The following is a 17754-nucleotide window of genomic DNA, read 5'->3' on the forward strand; positions in this document are numbered from 1 at the left end:
GTAAGTAAAGGATGAAGTGTATTTTTTTCATAGATAAATAACAAGGTTGTGTCAAACACAATAATCTCTTGCAAAGCAAGCAAAATTTGCTCCATGTATTGGGACTGAGAAAGGTATTTTTATTCCTACTGTGATACATAGCAAACCAAAAAATACTGGATGAACTAAATTGAAATCTTTGCAAGAGATTTATCTATACTTTGACAAGCTGTTTACTTTTCCATGAGAGAATCTGGGTTGGAACTCCTTATAGAGCCCCAAAATGCCTGTAAATCAATTGTACTGAATGTCACCTTAGAGATGGTGTTTACACCCTTGAGGACTTTGTGTCATTGTTATAATGATAAACTTCTACTTTGCAGTAATAAACTTCCCTCTGTTTGATATATTATTCAAGGATTAGCCAGCAGAGTTGAAATTGGTGCATGTTTTTTCCCTAAAGCTCAGTGTTTTTGGAGCTGTACTGTTGGAAATAAAGCTGATTAGTTCCAAGATTAGTTCCAAGTCAGGCTGGTGCTGTTTGTGAGGTTAACTCTATTTCCAGAATTTCCTGTTGACTTCAGTGCTATCTCAGGAAGGTCCTGCAGCAATGTAGTGGCACCACTTCATAGGTGAAAGTTTTCCCTGTTGCACAGAGAAACTCAGATCTGAGTTAAGATGACTTTTCATTTTGTTTGTGCTTTCTGGTCACTGGTCTCTCCTGGAAGTCAGAATTGTCACTAGGGCAATTCAGACAGACCTGCCCAAACAGCTACAACTCTGTATTCTCATACGTCCTGCGCATTTCTGTCCACTCCCATACACTCATTTTTATCTTCTGTACGCCTCAAGATGTGTTCATCTTATTGAACCTCTGGTTGCTGTTGCAGTCCTGGTGCTAAGTCACAGAGGCACAATCAACACGTTGGCCAACATGCAGTGCTAAGATGCAATGAGCCTTGTACCAATCCAGTTTGACAGCTAACAGACTCCCAGTGAGCTGATTTAAGGTAAACTCATGCTCAATTTCTATGCCAGGAGATATTTTTTTTTCTGATTCCCCACAAGGCTGTGGGATGTAAAAGCCCATTTACCTGGAGCTGAGAGGATAAAGTTTCACTAGGTTAGTCATTGACACAATTCCCAATTACAACTGGACATGCATATCTGCAAAATTAGTTCTTCTCATTGTATGACTATAGGCAAATTAGGCTGCATTTCAGCCAGACTTTAACAGGTCTTAGAAGCTAATGACCTTTTCACCAGGTCATATACAAGAATCCAGTTTGAGCCTGCTGGCTTCCTTATTAGTACTTTAGTTAGGAAGAGAAATAAACTATAGTGGGAATTCTAATAAGAAACTTATAACAGTTTCAAGCCCCTTATTTTTCCACTAGAAAGTTCCAAAAATTTAAACAAAAACAGATTAAAAAAAAAAAAAAAAAGCTTTGCTGCATTACACAGTGCTTGTCATCCTTCCACAGCTTTGCAGCCACAGAGTCCCTTCTGCTCTCAGGTTTGTCACCAGAGGGACACTGCTCACATTGTAAGACTTTAGCCTGCTTTTGTCAGGGGCAATGCTGAAAAGTCAAAAGCTGTGGGCTGATTAATCAGCACAGAGGTACTAGGTCAGTCCTATCACCTTTCATTCTTGGTCTCAATTTCAAAATAATCAGAGTCCATCCTGATCTGAATGATTCCTGTCCTAGATAAATAGCAAAGTTGAATCTGTGTGTGAGAGACTTTACTGTTACCCATCCCCTTAGATGTAATTATTTATTGACTGATTCATTTATGTAAACTAAATTCTGGCAAACCACATAATTCTAGTCTCATCCTATTAATTTGAATTTCATGTGCAGCATTACCTGCACTTCTGCAAGGTGCACAGAGGAGTCTGTAGACAAGAATTGTCTGGGTTCAGTCAAAGGAGGCTTTGTACAGTGAATCTCAGAATTGCCTTTGCTCAATGGTCATGGGCAATGGTCATGTTGAAGGTTTTTCTCCCTATGGATTAGGATGTCACCCATCACTTATTTATGCATGTTAGGAGCTGCAAGTTTTCCCTACAAATATCTCTTGTCTGATATTTTGATGTGAGCTCATGTTTCAGCCTTTCATCTGTCATGTCAGGAAATACATTTTTTCATCCTTTTTCAGCTGTTATTTTGCATAAATGTATAGCCCTTAAATGTCTTGAATTCTTTTTCTTTGGAAAAATTTCTGGAAGGTTTGCAACACATTTTTAAGGCATTGCAACCAGGGCACAGAGGCAGATGGTGTAATCTTACAAATTTATAGAAAATATTATAATTTCTTTTCTCTTCAGTGATCTCTTTTTTATTTGAAGGAGCTTAGCTCCTCTGAATTAAAAATTTAATGGTCAACAGAACTGGAAATAATATTTTGACTTTCTGCACTTTCAGATGCTTAACCTGATAAGAGATCTTCCTCATGATTTTATTTTGTGCATAGCACAGTAATATCCAACAGGTTTAAAATGTTTCCATGGTTATATAATACAAAATAAGACTTCAAATGTGAATTTTGTATTCCAATAAATTTGGTGACTGTTGATTTTAAAGCATATTAGATCATCCATGAATAGGAGGCGTTTAGAGCATGAGGCTGTTTAGGAACAAGTGGTGGACAGCTTTGGAGAACTTCTCTTCTTGGCATTTTTTTATGATAATTCAACTATTGAAGATAATTTACAACTCTGCTGGTTCTATACCAGAGACCTTATGTGATGGAATTTATATCACTTTTCCTTTTAGACATTTAAACCACATGTCATTCTAGAAAAACGAGGACAGAGGTCCAACAAAGGAGTGATTTATTTTCAGTTAAAATACTAGCTACATTAAAACCACATGTTATTAAGTACTGTATAACCAAGCCATGCTTAGAAGAATGCTTACGACACCAAAACTTGCTTAAAATTACTCTTTTTTTTTTTCCCCAAAAAAAAATCTTTGGCAGTGCACACATTAACAGATTTTACCTGAGTTGTATAGTACATTGACTATACTTCTCCCTTGGAGAAAAAAAAAAAAAACTATTAAAGTGCCATAGTACAAATTAATTCAGTTCCTTATTATTTTTTCTTTCTTACATTTCTGGATGCTTGAACTTCTCTGTCCCTTCCAGCTATCATTTCATCTCTGTAAGTGTCCCTCCTGAAACAGCAGAATACAATTAATGATGCTAAGACTGAAACACAGTTTTTCAAAGAAGTGAAACTATTTGTATTTGGGGCATATGAGCAGCATGAACTCTCATAGTGCTCCTTTGAGAAGAGTAAAGTAACACACAGAACTAGTGCACATGAATCCAAGATCAGGAGGGAAATAGGAAGGATAGAATTAAGGGGCCCCAATTTTGTTTTCAGAATGCAGATACTGAGGACAAGTTTCTGTCCTCATTATGCTGCACTTCCACACCAGATTGCCTAGGACTTGAAGGGATTTTTTAATGCTAATGTTGCCAAGTGAGTTATCCAAAGCTCAGTGGGAGTGACAAGTGAAGGATTTACCCTGTAAAAAGAATTCTGCCATTCCAGTGAGTTTCCAGGCTGGTTCTGTGAATGTGTGTCTGGATCATACTGGCACAGAGAGGGTGCTTGGGGGACTGGGAATTCAGCTGGCTCACCTGTGTGCTCTTAGGAATGCAATCCTCTGTCAAGTGCTGTTGATTCACTGGTCATATTCTGTTTAATTTGCACCTTGCATGGACTAGAAAGTCTGTTCCCATGCTTTGGAAGAACTGCAAAAGCATTAATGAATCACCACAACACCACTGTCTCACAGGTAATTGCTGAAAAGTTTTAGCCTTAAAATGGGATTAACCACTTTCTGTCAAATAGTCTTTAAACCAAACAGGGATCAGAAGCAGCAAATTTCTCTGCTTGCATGTCTGAAATCATTCTAATTCAGATGTTACAGTCACATCTTGAAGTCATTAATACTACCTTAAGCTTGCCTGATATTCTCATTTTTCCTGAAATTACTTAGCTCAAGCAGATTCTGCAGTTCTGATTCTGCATCAGCAACATGCTAAAATTTGTAGGGTGAAAGGTACAACAGCTTATGTTATGTGTCTTTTTTAAGCTCTTAGCTGCATAACTGACATAAAGTATATGTAGTAGACAATATAGTTTGTTAGACAATAGAAACTCCACTGAATTAAAGCTGGCTGGTTTGCTGTTTGGTCTCTTGGATGGAGACCAATACCAAGTAACAAAGGAGGTGGTGCAAGAGACCTCATGGTGGACAAAAAGGACCATGTGGTAGACTTGATGTCCCATGCCTAAATCATAAACTGTCACATTAAATTTTAGCATAATATGAATCATTCATGTCCAAAATTATTATTTAATCACCTTCCCAATAAGTTCCTGCACTGCACAGTGTATATATATATATTTTTATTTTACCAGCCTGGTGGTGGCATCAGTAGTCACAGCTGAAGTTGCTGCCTAGCTGCAGTAAGTAGTAAGTACAAGGCAGCTGTGCTCCTGCTGCCTCCTTTGCCTTTCCCGAAGCACTAGAAAGTGGTTGTTGCCACCATCCTTGAAAGAATATTGTGGTGTGTGCAGTGTGGCAGCTATTGCTGTGTTAAATTGAGAGGAAAAACTCAGTTTGGGCTTCTACTCCTTGGTGGCATTTGGAACAGAAAGTTTGTCTGTCCAGGCATCTCTCAATTTCATTTCCCTGTTATGGATTATTGTCCAGAAAATACTGTCCTGCATTGGTTTTTTTTCCCCTAAAAATAATGCAAGTTGATTGTACATTTTCACTTATTAAAATTCTTATTCTCTTTGCACAAGTCTCAGTGTTGTCTTTTTCATAATATGGATGATCACCTGTCTTTTTTCCATATAGCATCATCCAACTGACTTACCTTTTCTCTTTCTCTAGATGTTTCCAGATGTGTGGCTGAGAGGAAGTACACCCAAGAACAAGCACGCAAAGAATTTCAGCAAGTGTTCATCCCAGAATGCAATGATGATGGCACATATAGTCAGGTTGAAATTTTTTTATTCAGTGTCTTGCATGACTGGAAGGTCAGAGTATGTGTGTTTGAAAAGGCTGAGGAAGAGGCAAATGTAATGAAGGGAAATGTCATTTCAAAATTAAATGTAATTTGTACCAACACGTCCAAAAAAAAAAAAAAAGGAAGGAAAATCTGTGTTATATGTTGAGTCCTTGTTCTCTTTTTCACAGTTGGCCAGCACAAGAGCCAAACATTACCACTGTTCATGTAATACACTCCCTGTTCTTCTAGGATGAGGCAGCTGAATCATTCTTGTAGCCCCCTGAATACTCATCAGATGGTAAAATGCTTGGAATTTGTGTTCTGTTCCTGATTTGAACCAGAAATCGTGCAACTGGAATCCATATCTTAAGTGCTAAATCATGAATCATACAGAATCCTTCTATATTCTCTGCTGAATTTCTTCACAAGCATGTGGTCTGAAACTAATTTACTTAGATCACGGAATTCAGAAGGAACACAGTTAGAAGCTTATCCTGAGGTATATTTTCCAATCATGATCCCCTTCTGTCCCCTCTGTACTGCATTTTGATCCTGGAGTTGTGCAGAAGACAACTTTTCTTTTTTTAAGCATGATGAGGCAAGTGATATTGGCCCTTAGAAAATATAATGCAATTGGTTTTTAAGAGGAATTCCAAGAGTTTCCTTTCTGACAGCTTGGGATATGAATAATGCTGGCAGAAGCACTCTGTCCTGCTCCTTCAGTGGGTGGAACAATATGTTCTCTATGTGGGAAAAAACTCAGGATTGCTTGTTTCAGGAACAGTTTATGTGTCCCTTGAGGAACTTCCTTGTGAGGTTTTTATAACACCTGCACCTCAGTCATCTAAGACAGGGTGTAAACAACCACATAGTTCAATAGTTTTCTCTTCCATTTGATTCTGAAGGACCTACCACACTTAGCTTGAAATATGCTTTATGCTAAAAAATCGTATGTAGGACTGAGATGGGCCCATTGTGGTTTATTGTTCTAGGTTTTGTCGATACAGTTTGCTGGATAAGTTTCTGTACTCACATGCCACGAGTGCTGTGGGATAACAGGCATGTGTCTGACAAGCTGCACATGGTTCTTGTTGTTTCTGACAGGTTCAGTGCCACAGTTACACTGGATACTGCTGGTGTGTCACTCCCAATGGCCGTCCCATCAGTGGTACTGCTGTGGCCCACAAAACTCCCCGCTGCCCAGGTAAATCTTGTTTGTCTGGCTAGGTTAGGACGGTATGCCATGAACAGCAGTTTATCTGTGGCATCTGATTAGACTTAAGCAAAAGAAATTTTCACTAGAAGAGTGGTTCAGCCCAGAAACAGGTTGTGGTGGAAGCAGTGGATGCCCCATCCTTGGGGTTTGGTAAAATTCAGCTGGATGAGACTCTGAGAAAGTTGGTCTAGCTTTTCATGTAGCCATGCATGAAGTCTGAGGTCACTGCCACCTTAAGCCTTCCTGTGATTCTGGGATCCATCTACTTTATTTGTAAATTAATCTAGCTATTGAAGGTTTTCTGCAGTGGTCATTTATACCATATTTATGTGTCCACATATGAAACCAGGTGACCGAATTGCTGATATATCACTGTATGTTATAAACCTCCTTGCACAAAAACTCATTGCAAAAACATTTCAGAAGGATTTGCATTTTTTGATAATTCAATATTTAGAGTACAGAAAAAAACATAGCAGGACTGCCCATTTGAAACACAGCCCAATGAAAGAACTCCCACAGCACATTCCACAAATGACCAAATCCAGAGGAGAAATAATAAAATAAAAGCGTTAAGAGCAAAATGAAAAAATTGCCTGCAGAGATTAACTGGTAAATCAAACTTGCTGCCTTGCAGGCTGCCTTTTGTCTTTCATCAGGACAATTAACAGGTTCTGTTTTTCAGGGGTTTGCTTCTGACCCTATTTCATTAACACTTACGATAAATACAAATCCTGAGTGTATGAATGGTTGTCAGAATCACTGTTCATGCCCCTTGAGGTTGAGAAAATTTTACAGAAATAGCTCTACAAATATTTGCACACTCTATATATTGTATAACCATTTGTGCTGCAGCACAAATGCAGCATTTCCATTCTCTGTCAGAAAGTGGAAGAAATAGCTTTAAAAAGCCAATCCTGCAATGTGAACAAAGCTGAAAAAGAAAGTGAATCAGGGAATTTACCTCTCCTGGTCTACTTCAATCATTCAAGTACAACCTTGATGTTTTTAATAAATAGATGGAGGAAGGAAGAGACCATTGCAGAAGTTTCAGCAAAGTTTATAGAAAGTTATTTTTATTTTTAAGGTCTTTTTAGTTAAAATGACTTGCAGAATTTTCCCACATCTTGCCTGTAGGTGAACTTTATTCAGAAATAATACTCTTCAGAATATTCCTTTTAATCCAGTCTGAAAAGTCACTGTGAAACAAGACTCAATTGTAAAAGATAATTTAAAATATTCAGAAACCTTAAGTAGTAGAAAATGTGCATTCATTTTCATTTTAGTGTTATTGTCAATTATAACTCATCTGCATCTTCAGAAGACACATGGATGTGTCTTCTTTAATTGTGGATGTGCCATCCTCGGAAATTTTTGGGGCTGGGTTGGATGGGGGTCTGAGCAGCCTGGTCTAGTGGAAAGTGTCCCTGCCTGTGGCAAGGGGTTTGGAATGAGATAAACTTTAAATTCTCTTGCAAACCATTCTGTGATTCTATGATGCTATGGCTAGGACAGCACTTTAGTGCTTCGGTGTAATTTTGAGTAGAGATGTTTTTACATGTCCATAGCCAGGGCTTCTCTGAGAGTGCACCTTTGTTTCTATCTCTGCAAAGTCCATTTTTATATCCTCCATTTATACCCTCCTTGCCTGTCCTTTCACTGAAATTAGTGAAAAAAGGGTTATGCTCATGCTGAAAGTTCAATAAATAACTGTTTGTCAGGTGTCTTATAACACATGGCACTATTTTGGCTCAAAACGTTGAATTATTTGCTATATTTTCACTTTTTGTATTTGTACTGATATTACTGAGGAGCAACTGCAGTGTAGTTCCCAGAAAGTTAATCAATTAATATGAGAATTATTCTATATCACTACAGGAACCTAACCCTAGCTCCTCTCAAAGGTATATTCATGTGCCTAGCAGATAAACTGCCAGACTGCTTCAGCTCATTTTTGGAGGGATGGGAAGGGAAATTGTTTTTACAGAAATGCTAAGGTGAAGGTCATAGCACTCAAATTGAATTTAGTAGCTCAGAGATAAATAAACCGCTCCAGGGCACAGGTGAGTATTCAGAGTCTGATTTTGATCCATGGAAAGATTTTGGGTAACTTTTCAGTTTTTATGAGACCCTGTGGGATTATCTCTGCACATTTCGTCCCCTGCTTGTATCAGTGTTCTCATGTTTTACTGTTCATCACTTCTCCTTTGTCCCTCAGGAAAGAAGTCCAGCCACAGCAGAGTTTGGAAGGAAGACTTGAAATGCTAGGGGATTTTACAGTGGTATTGGCTAAGGACCCAGTTTTGAGAGATCTGGAGAAACCTTCTCATTCAACAGAGAAGGCAGCTACAGATTTTCTCAAAAAGTTATGGGGTATAATAAAGCAAAACTTAGTTCATTTATTGCAAAATGAAAGTCTGATGCACAACTGCATATTTCTCCCATTTCCAAGTATATATTCAAAATTGCCATCTGTTTGGGATAACAGAGTTGGGTTTTTTTTTTCCTTGCAAGAGTGTTGATGTTTTCCAGATCACTTTTGATTCCCTTTTGTACTTTTTTATTTAGTACGACTATGCACAGGAATTATAACCCAAACTTCAGTGGGTCAACTGAAATTGTGTAGATATATTCTTATTTCAACTAGTATTACAGAGATGCCATTTTTGCCAATACTGCTGTCCCTTGTTAGTCCAATACACTGTGTCTTGCTAGCCTTGATGCAGGAATTGCCTTGCTATTTCTGATATGCAGGCAGATCTCCTGCAGTGGTGGCATCCTGACACCAGCATGTTTCTTTATTCTCACTGCTTCTTTGTATTCTGCAGGCTGGATGCTGTAGGTGTTTCAAAGTCATTTATACAAATTCCTAAGTCTACCTGTACCATACCTTTTTCTTCCAAGACCACTTTTGCTATCTTTTTCCTTTAGAGGAAAATTTGTACAGAAAATTAAGATGCTTTTTAATGATTTTCTTACAGGTAATGTGCTACCATAGAACGTATGAAAATTTTTTGCTTTTAAGAAAATATTCAGTTAATTTTCAGTTCTAGGTTAGTTCTTCAGCAACTTCAGATAAGGTTCAAGTACATTTCTAATCAACTGTGCTGTTCTGAAATTATAGGATAATTTCTTGCCTTTCATTTTCCCCCAGTGGAACTTGTTGAATGCCCAGAAATAAGAAAGAAGAAAGTCTGGAAGAACTTGAATTTCAATAGAGGAAATAGAGAGCAAAATTTAGGATGTGCAGTTAGGAGTTTGGTTTAGCAATTCAAAGCCCTATCCATGCTTCCCATTTACTGTGTGATCACTGGATATGCAAAACAACCTCTACATTTCCCTAACTGTCAAGGTTGGTTAGCTGAATAACATGGTGGTTTTTAAAGTTATCTCAGGTCCAAAAAGTGTCCCATATCTATTTTTAATGTATCAACAACAGTTGCCTGTGCCATTTTTTTCTCATTGACTTGTTCTTGTTGCTCTTATTTAAGCTGCCTTTTGTGCAAGAGACATAAGATATGGAAGGATGAAGGTCATAAGCAGCATTAAAAAAATGCGGGACTTTCCAACTGTTTTATGTAAACCTTTGCTTTAATTACTATATCTTTATCTGAAAGAGGCTCTTCTTCCATCCTTTTCAGTTTTTCCCACATCAACATTTGGTACTGCTAAGACACACATGATAAATCTCAAAATACTGTTCCACTCCATGAAAATAGTCTTCACTATTGCAGGAGCAATAGTGAGAGGGACAGTAAATCAAACACATTCCCATGGTGGCATTAAAAAGAAAGCTCCTTAAAAATGATTAATGTCTCCCAGTACTTTCACTAAAGAGCACCAGACATAAAAAAAGGACATTTTTACAACTCTCCATCTCTGTTATCAGCTCTGCAGGGAACTACAGAAATTCCTTAGGCAGGGAGTCCTGAGAAATGGGGCAGAAGTTGAGAAGCAGGTGTTATATCATTGGAAGATACAGTCTTTGCCTATTGTAGGGGGTTTAGGCCCCATTAAATATGCTGGGCTCCTGCCAGTGAGATTGCAAAGGTATGGAGATACATTTTATTCTTCTGTGAAGTAGTTTTTCTCCCTTTTGATTAAGATGGCATGATCATCTTTTATGGCCAAAATACAAGTAACTAGCTTTAGAAATTCAGAACTCCTCCAGTATAGTATTGTATTGATAAGATAATGTGATGGAAAAACTATATTCGGAAAGGCAACAAAATTTTAAAGTTTCCATTATTTTTTTTCATTACCTGGAGAAAAATATCCATCCTTGAACCATCTAGATATTTAGTCTTCATACATAGTTCTTTGCCTATACATACACAGTCAGACACAACCATAGGCGAGATAGGAATAGTAGGGGGAGTTTACCTTTCCTGATATCTGCATTCAGTGAGTATGTATCAAATATTGTCTTGTAGGAGATCAGAAATCATTATCTAAACTGGTTAACAATAGGCTTTCACCCTTTTTTTTTAATAGCCCAGTCCCATATGATCAGAATGATAGGAAATGGATGTGCTAAAATCAAAACCCACAAAACTCACATCATGTTCCCTGGAAGGTTTATTGTGCCTCAGATGCTGTTAGAGTGAAATTGGATAGAATTGTAGGGTTTGCAATAAACTAAGGCATGAATATGTCTGCCTTTAAAAAAAAAAAAAAAGATCAGAATAGTAAATAGATAGATGGCTAAGCAAGCATGCAAGCTTGAATGGTGCTAAATTCTTCCTCTTGATGTAATGCTGCTGAATCTAATATCCCTCCTTGTCCTCCATCATTCCATAAGGATATGTATTAATGTGGTGATTTGGTTGCTTACAGTGTACTGAAAACTTGAAAGCCAGTTGCATTGCCTAACTTTTAGATAAGTTATAAGTTGGTTTTGTTTCCTGCCTAGCTGAAAATGTGGGGATTCATCTTAATATTGAAGACACAATTTCCTAAAAACTTGCAAATGCAACTTCCTATCATCACTTCAGCTGGAAGTGTTTCTGCCTTAAATATATTCAGGAAATGGTAGAAAAAAGATACAAACTCAATAACTCCTTACCTCGAATTTGGAGACAACAAGAAAAGTTTATGCTGCATAAATTGAAAATTTCGGGTGGAACTATATGAAGGGCACAGGCTTTCTTTTATAGGAAATTCTGTGAATATTATTATTGACTTCTTAAGACTATTAAAAAAACTAATGTTAGCCCAGTAAACCTAATTTTCATAGAATCCATCCAATTTCTTACTGAAATTAGATTCGGTATCATTATGTTAGCTTTTAGTACTAGTTAATGCCATTCTCCTCCTCCATCCATTTTCCTAATTTTTTCATGAAAATTTAGGGTAAAAAAATTAAATTCAATTCTCTCAGACTTTAGTCATTCTCACTGTTTCTCATATAGATGAAGTAATGTGAATGCATCTGGAAAGATTTTTCTGCTTTTAGTTTAAGATGTGTGATATTATATAAATTTCACCAATGTGTTAAATTACTTATGTATAAACTGAGTTCAATTTGTACTAATAGTTCTAATGTACATAGAGAGACAGCACTGGTGCCAAACTGGAGCAGAGTGAGTATCAGTAGCAGTTCATCACAAACATTGCCCCTGCTGAGACATCATTTCTACTCACAAATGAAAAGCCTGTTCAAAATGCTTGTGTGACTGAGAGTCGGACCTAAAGTATCTGGGTTTGCAAGGAAATTATAATTATAAGCCTGTGAACCAAAATGAAATTCAGAAACTACAGAGTTAATAGTAGCTGGATGAAATTTGAGGAAAGATTGGATCACTAGTATTTGGTGCAATTAGAAAAACCTGTAATTTTGTGTGTAGTACTTCCGAACACTGGAACATTTTATTTGAGTTCGAACTGAACCTTTTATCAAATGCAAGCCAAGCACCAAAAACTCAGATCTTCTGGCTTCAGCATAAATACAAAATCTGCCTCCTTTTCAGAGTGAATAGCATGGATTAGTATTGGAGCCCATTTAGAACAAGCTGTCCCAAACACCCTTGGATATAATTCCTACAGTGATAGTGGCTTTCTTTTTCTTACCTCAATTAATACTGATTCATCACTAAGTTTATTCAATTTCTGGTGACTCAAACATTATATAGTGAAAATACATTAAAATACACTATTGCTATAAAAGGAAACAAGTCTAAACAAGAACATTTTAATAGGAATATATAAAGCTGTAATTTGGATATATAAAGCTGTATTAAGAGCTGAATCCATCAGAAGGTTCCTATCTTGGCTGCAATGCCATGTATTCTTTTATGGAGGCTTTAAAATCAGCAGGGCTGATTTGTAATGTTAGGCATCTCCCCTCTGGCAAACTCCTTGTCTAAACTTCCTGCTGAAGTAACCATCAGTTCAGCATGGTAAGCAAGGCCTGTGATTTAGTGGGTTCTCTTATTTAAATTGTCCTTTTAGAACACAAGTACTGTGCTGCAAGGTTTGGGTTTCCTTTATTTTTTTTTAAACACAGTGATCATAGGTATTCCAATAACTTAATAAGTTAAGAAAATTAAGGCAGCTAAATTATTTCACACACATACAAGCATCTGTCAAATGTGTCAGATGAGTGTGTTTTTGGTATTTTTTCTTTTAATTAGAGCAGGTGTGTGTAAGAAGAGACTGTATTGTAAGAATGGAGAAACTTTGTGTTTTTAAGATTTGATCACTCCATGTGGCTCTTCAGAGAGAAAAATATCACTTTTAAAGGTGATTTTCAATGCAGCAGAGATAGATAAATTGTTAAAAAGTGTCTAGTAATTAAAATAATAAAATTGGAAATGGCACATAAGCAAGAAATAAGGAAGGATTTCTATTTTAAACCCTAAGGACACATGCCCCCTTGAAAACTACTAAGAAAATTAGTGGATTCTCCATTACTTGATGGCTTGAAAGCAAGGCTGGATTCTCTGTTGGGTTGGAGTCCAGGCTGGTAGAATAAGCTGTGAAAACCCATCTCTTGTAATCTTCTTGACTCCCTTCTCACCCCTGCTGTCTCTTCGCCCAGGTGCTGCAGCTCTGGGCATGAGCTCAGGCTCAGAATCAGGCTCTGTGTTCCCCCCAGGACACAAACGCTTTGCCACACTGCATAGGGTTTCCACAAGGTTTTGTGTGAGGCCTTTAAAGCAGAAAAGGACAGTTTTTAATCTGAGCCAGGCCTGGTCTAGAGGCTGAAAAAGCCCCTCAGAGCATCTGAGGTGTGAGGGCAAAACTGAGCAGAGGGAGAGAGCTGCCCTGTGTGAGGGACAGCAAGGGAGTGGTTCTGGGGTGATGCTCCTTCCTGCAGAACCTGTCCTTGCTGGGGCAGTGGGGAAGGGAAAGGGTCATCCTGCAGCACATGAGCATGTTCTTGGACTTGTGTCTATGTAGTGTTTAATGCTGCCTCTTTCTCAGGTCTTGTGGTGGCCAAGAAGTGGAGTCTGGCAGTGTATGGATTGTGCACAAATGCAGAGGTTAGGCAAAGATAAAACCTTTGGTTTGCAAAGGAAGAATTTGCTGTTATTTATTGCTGTAATATACAAAAATGAATCATTACAGCAGAACTGTGTTTCTTAGATGGCCTATTAGAAGTGAAAATAATATTTTTCTGGTTAATTCCTTTTTCCAATTGTAGGTTCAGTGAGTGAGAAGCTGCCACAACGAGAAGGAGCAGGCAAAACAGGTAAATATCTTAATTGGCCTTTAAATAGAAACTAAAATAGCTGTGGGAGACACTACTGTGGTTTTCCATATATTTAAATTATCAATATAAATTTATGATATATTATAGCTGCATATGTAATATATATGCATGCACGTTATCAATTTTATATTTGCATTGCAGATATTTAGTAAACTTTTAAGTATAAATATATATATATTTATGCATAGACACTATGTTTTTCTAGTCTCAGTCCTATAGATTTTGCAATTCAGTGCTGTTTGGACAACAACTTTTCTTCCCAGTTCTATACTCTGAAATATTTTCCCATACTTTCTGCTTTTTCTGGAGGACAGATTATTCTGTCTGTTTGATAAAGATGACACTCTGCAGTCCCAGAAGCTTGGGAACTGGATTTCTCACTTTATTTCCATAGCAATCAGTGCTTGAGTCATCTTGGACCCAGCACTTGGCTTTATATTGCAATTAATTCATCTGATGGTTTATATTTATGGCCAGAAGATTGTTGTTGTTTGATATAGGTCATGATGTATATCTTTTTGGCAGAACAAAAAATCTGATATGAATATGACATAGCTTGTAGACTAAAATGAATGAGATGTCTGCTCTAAACAAAATTAAAGTTTACACTCTCCAAACACTTGAAAGAATTCTAGATTCAGCTGAAAACAGCATACTGAATATTCCCATCATTTACACTGCATAAATTAATTTTAAAGAAGTTCCTTTTGTTCTAATGTTAATACCTCTCTATTTGTTGCATGGTAAATATAACTCAATTTTTTTTACAGGTGCTCTCGCAGCATTGCAATAAATCTAACATTTAAAGAAACTATAGTGCTGTTAGGCTAAAAGAATCAACACTTTTTTAAGGCTAATAGTTACAAAGTACTGAAAAATTGGTCCTTCATGTATTTCCAGACAAATTGTGAGTAGCACTAACCTTAGGTTGCCCATTTTCTTCAGGTCTGGACTTTCATTTTCAGCTTTGAACGGAATGAACTATCCCATATATAAAACTTGACTGGTATCCTTTATTTTTGTTTGTGGCTGTGATGGCTGAACTACTGAACCCTGAATGAACAGTCATAGAACAAGGAAATGAACACACTTTATCAAATCTCCCTTCTTACCATGTATATTTGTGTCTTAAGTGACATGATTGCATTTTACTCATGCCTGGCTTTTGTTCTCCAGCACAAGCCTGCAGTATTAAAGGCTTCTGACCTGGTTCCCAGGTGGTCCCTGCTTCTTCTCAAATGCTGCTGTCTTCCTCTCCTCAGCCTTCTTCCAGATGGATACTGCCTTATGCTTTAAATAAAGTAGTATTGTCAGAGACATCCCAAATTCTTTAGGGACTCCCGCAGCGTAGGAACCAGGATTATACACCTATCTGAGTTAAGGAGCTGTGCTTCAGCTTCACAGCCAGTGTGGTAAAACATATTTTGTAGCTCAGCTTGCAAGGGCAGAGTAGTATTCTTTTGCATCAACCATAACCCTCTCTGCTCCTCTTTCCTCCACATGTTCCGGCCCATATTGTAGCCCAGCAAGCTTAAGCTGGTTCACAGGGTTCTCAGTGCTCCAGAGCACATGCTTCAGACCTTCAAGGTGTGGTCTCGAGGACTCCCCCCAAGAGAGAGCATAGATTTGAGACAGTCTCCCCTTCCAAGATGTCTCATAGATGTGGAACTGGTGAGCCATATCTGTTGTACTTGTGCACCTTGCTTTCTCTGGGTGTTCCAGTACTGAAAGAAAACTTTCAGCTGCAGATATTGGAGATCAGGGGCTCTGTTAGCATGTTTGTAAATTTAAACATTAAACTGAACAGAAATGAAGCTTAAAATTTATTCCCTTAAGTATGTTCTCTGGCTCCACAGTTCTTTCCTCTATCCAAGGAAAATATTTATACTCTGAAAAGCACAGGTGTCAGAGTTGGGATCACATCCCTTTTTTCTGATTCTTAAATGACTGCAGGACTGTGTTCTTGGTAACTGAACTCTGACAGCAAACAGAATTTAAACAGGTTTATGTTTAAATATACAGACTAGTATGAATGTGCCAGCCAGGAAGAATTGTGCAATTAGTCTGTGAGATATCTAATTCATATCAGTCATTAAACACCAAAACTGTTTTAAATGCCGCTTTAACAAAGTTCAGGAGCCTAATTTTGATTGGGCTGACTATCACTGAGTTGCAGCATTATGCTGAATTTCAGGTAATTGCATAAGATTAAATGTGTTACAAACTGAAATTGTGTACCAAAAGATGATTAGAAAAGTGTTATTTAAATGCAGACCCAGTTTCTGGCTTGGCTCTGGGTAATATCTGCCTACCATAAGTTGCCTTCTGAAATACTGGGTTTCCTGAATCACCTACTAATTAATGATCTAAATATGTGTCTTGATTTTCAGTACACTAGGATGCTTGATGGCCTCTCTGAAATTAATCAATGGTCTTATTCCACCACCCAGAGGACACCACAGAAATGCCAGCAAAACTAATGAGGAGTGACAGTCTTTCATAGCATTGGAGCAAAGAATCCTGCCATTGTGTGGACACGAAGAATGAGCACTCTTAAAAGAAATCTCCTTATGCCTTGGTTAGATAATTTTGCATTGAAAATAAGCTCCCATTGCTGCTCCTTTGGTTTTTTATAAAGATCATTATTCCATGGCTAGAAATTTGGTTTTACCTGCTATCAACATCTGCTTGGTATCTGTATTTGCTGTGACCTAGACTGTGACCCTTAGAGGCAAAGGTCAGAGTGACCCCAAACCTTTTGCATGATTTAAAGACAACATAGAATTTAAACTACTCGAAGCAGTGATGGTGATAGCAAAGAGAACAGGAGACTCTTGGAATTGCACTAGCAGAAAGGAAAGGAAAGAGATAGTATGTTAGCCTAAAAGCTGCTGCTCCCTTGTTACCCAGGTAAGGCTACATGCCAGAAGCAGCTTCTCAGTTACCTTTGATTCTGTCTTCCATGAAAATGCCAAGAAAACAATCTGGAAACTATTTTGGTCTGACATCCACTTGTGAAACTGCAAGAAATAGTAATAAAACCTTTGCACGGAAGATGCTGTTTACTGCAGTACACCTTGGTCTTGGAGTTAGCTCCATGCCACAGGAAAATATGACTGGAAAATATGTACTAGCATGGTCTCCTGAGTCATATTTACCCCACATCTGCAATAGTTTTAAATAACAAAAACATAATAAAGTAAAGATGGGTCTTTGGTACCACTGTTTAGCAAAAGCTTGTTTAAATAGTTTTTTATGTTTAATTTTTCTTTTCCAGCACTACCTCCACAATGTTTTAGTGAACCTAAAATGACTCACATCTTCTTGTCATTTCTGTAATTTTCCCTCCCTCATTTCTTGCAGTAATGGTTGCTAGTGGGTGGATGGAGAATGCTGACCAGAGGATAACAGTTGTGCAAACAATATTCTGGTTATATAATCTGTGAATCTTATTTGTAAATAAACCTGATTCTTGAATAGATCCTGCTGTACTTAAAAATCCCTTTGATTTTAAGGTGTCTGCAGCCACTCATTCCCTCCAGACTCTTTTTGCATTTACAGGTCTCACTTCTTCTAGACATTTATCTAATTATTTCTTTAGAAATGCTGATTTTTCAGTTATAATCTATAGGTATCAGTGTGCAGCATTAGAAGTGAAGAATTACTCTCCAGAGAGCAACCTGATCACTTCATGCATCACCAAAGAACTTGCAATAAATTCATCATCCATAACCTGAAACCCCATCCATTTATAAAACATAACCTTTATATGTGATATATCTGTGCTGTGTACTGACTATAAAGAATG

The 17754-nt window shown here is 37.6% G+C and overlaps 1 protein-coding gene across 2 annotated transcripts in view; it reads left to right on the forward strand.

The window, feature by feature from the left end:
• Window positions 1–17754, forward strand: part of SMOC2 (SPARC related modular calcium binding 2) — a 137973-nt gene that overhangs the window by 52989 nt on the left and 67230 nt on the right. For both annotated transcript variants that reach the window (XM_071431162.1, XM_071431155.1), the window contains exons 3-5: window positions 4899–5005; window positions 6121–6220; window positions 13878–13925. In XM_071431162.1, the coding sequence (XP_071287263.1) occupies window positions 4899–5005; window positions 6121–6220; window positions 13878–13925 (255 nt within the window). The remainder of the gene's footprint in view (window positions 1–4898; window positions 5006–6120; window positions 6221–13877; window positions 13926–17754) is intronic.

Source organism: Agelaius tricolor, unplaced genomic scaffold (genome assembly GCF_023055355.1).
Source record: "Agelaius tricolor isolate 1412-34295 unplaced genomic scaffold, bAgeTri1.0.p SCAF_1, whole genome shotgun sequence".
Lineage (NCBI taxonomy): Eukaryota > Metazoa > Chordata > Aves > Passeriformes > Icteridae > Agelaius > Agelaius tricolor.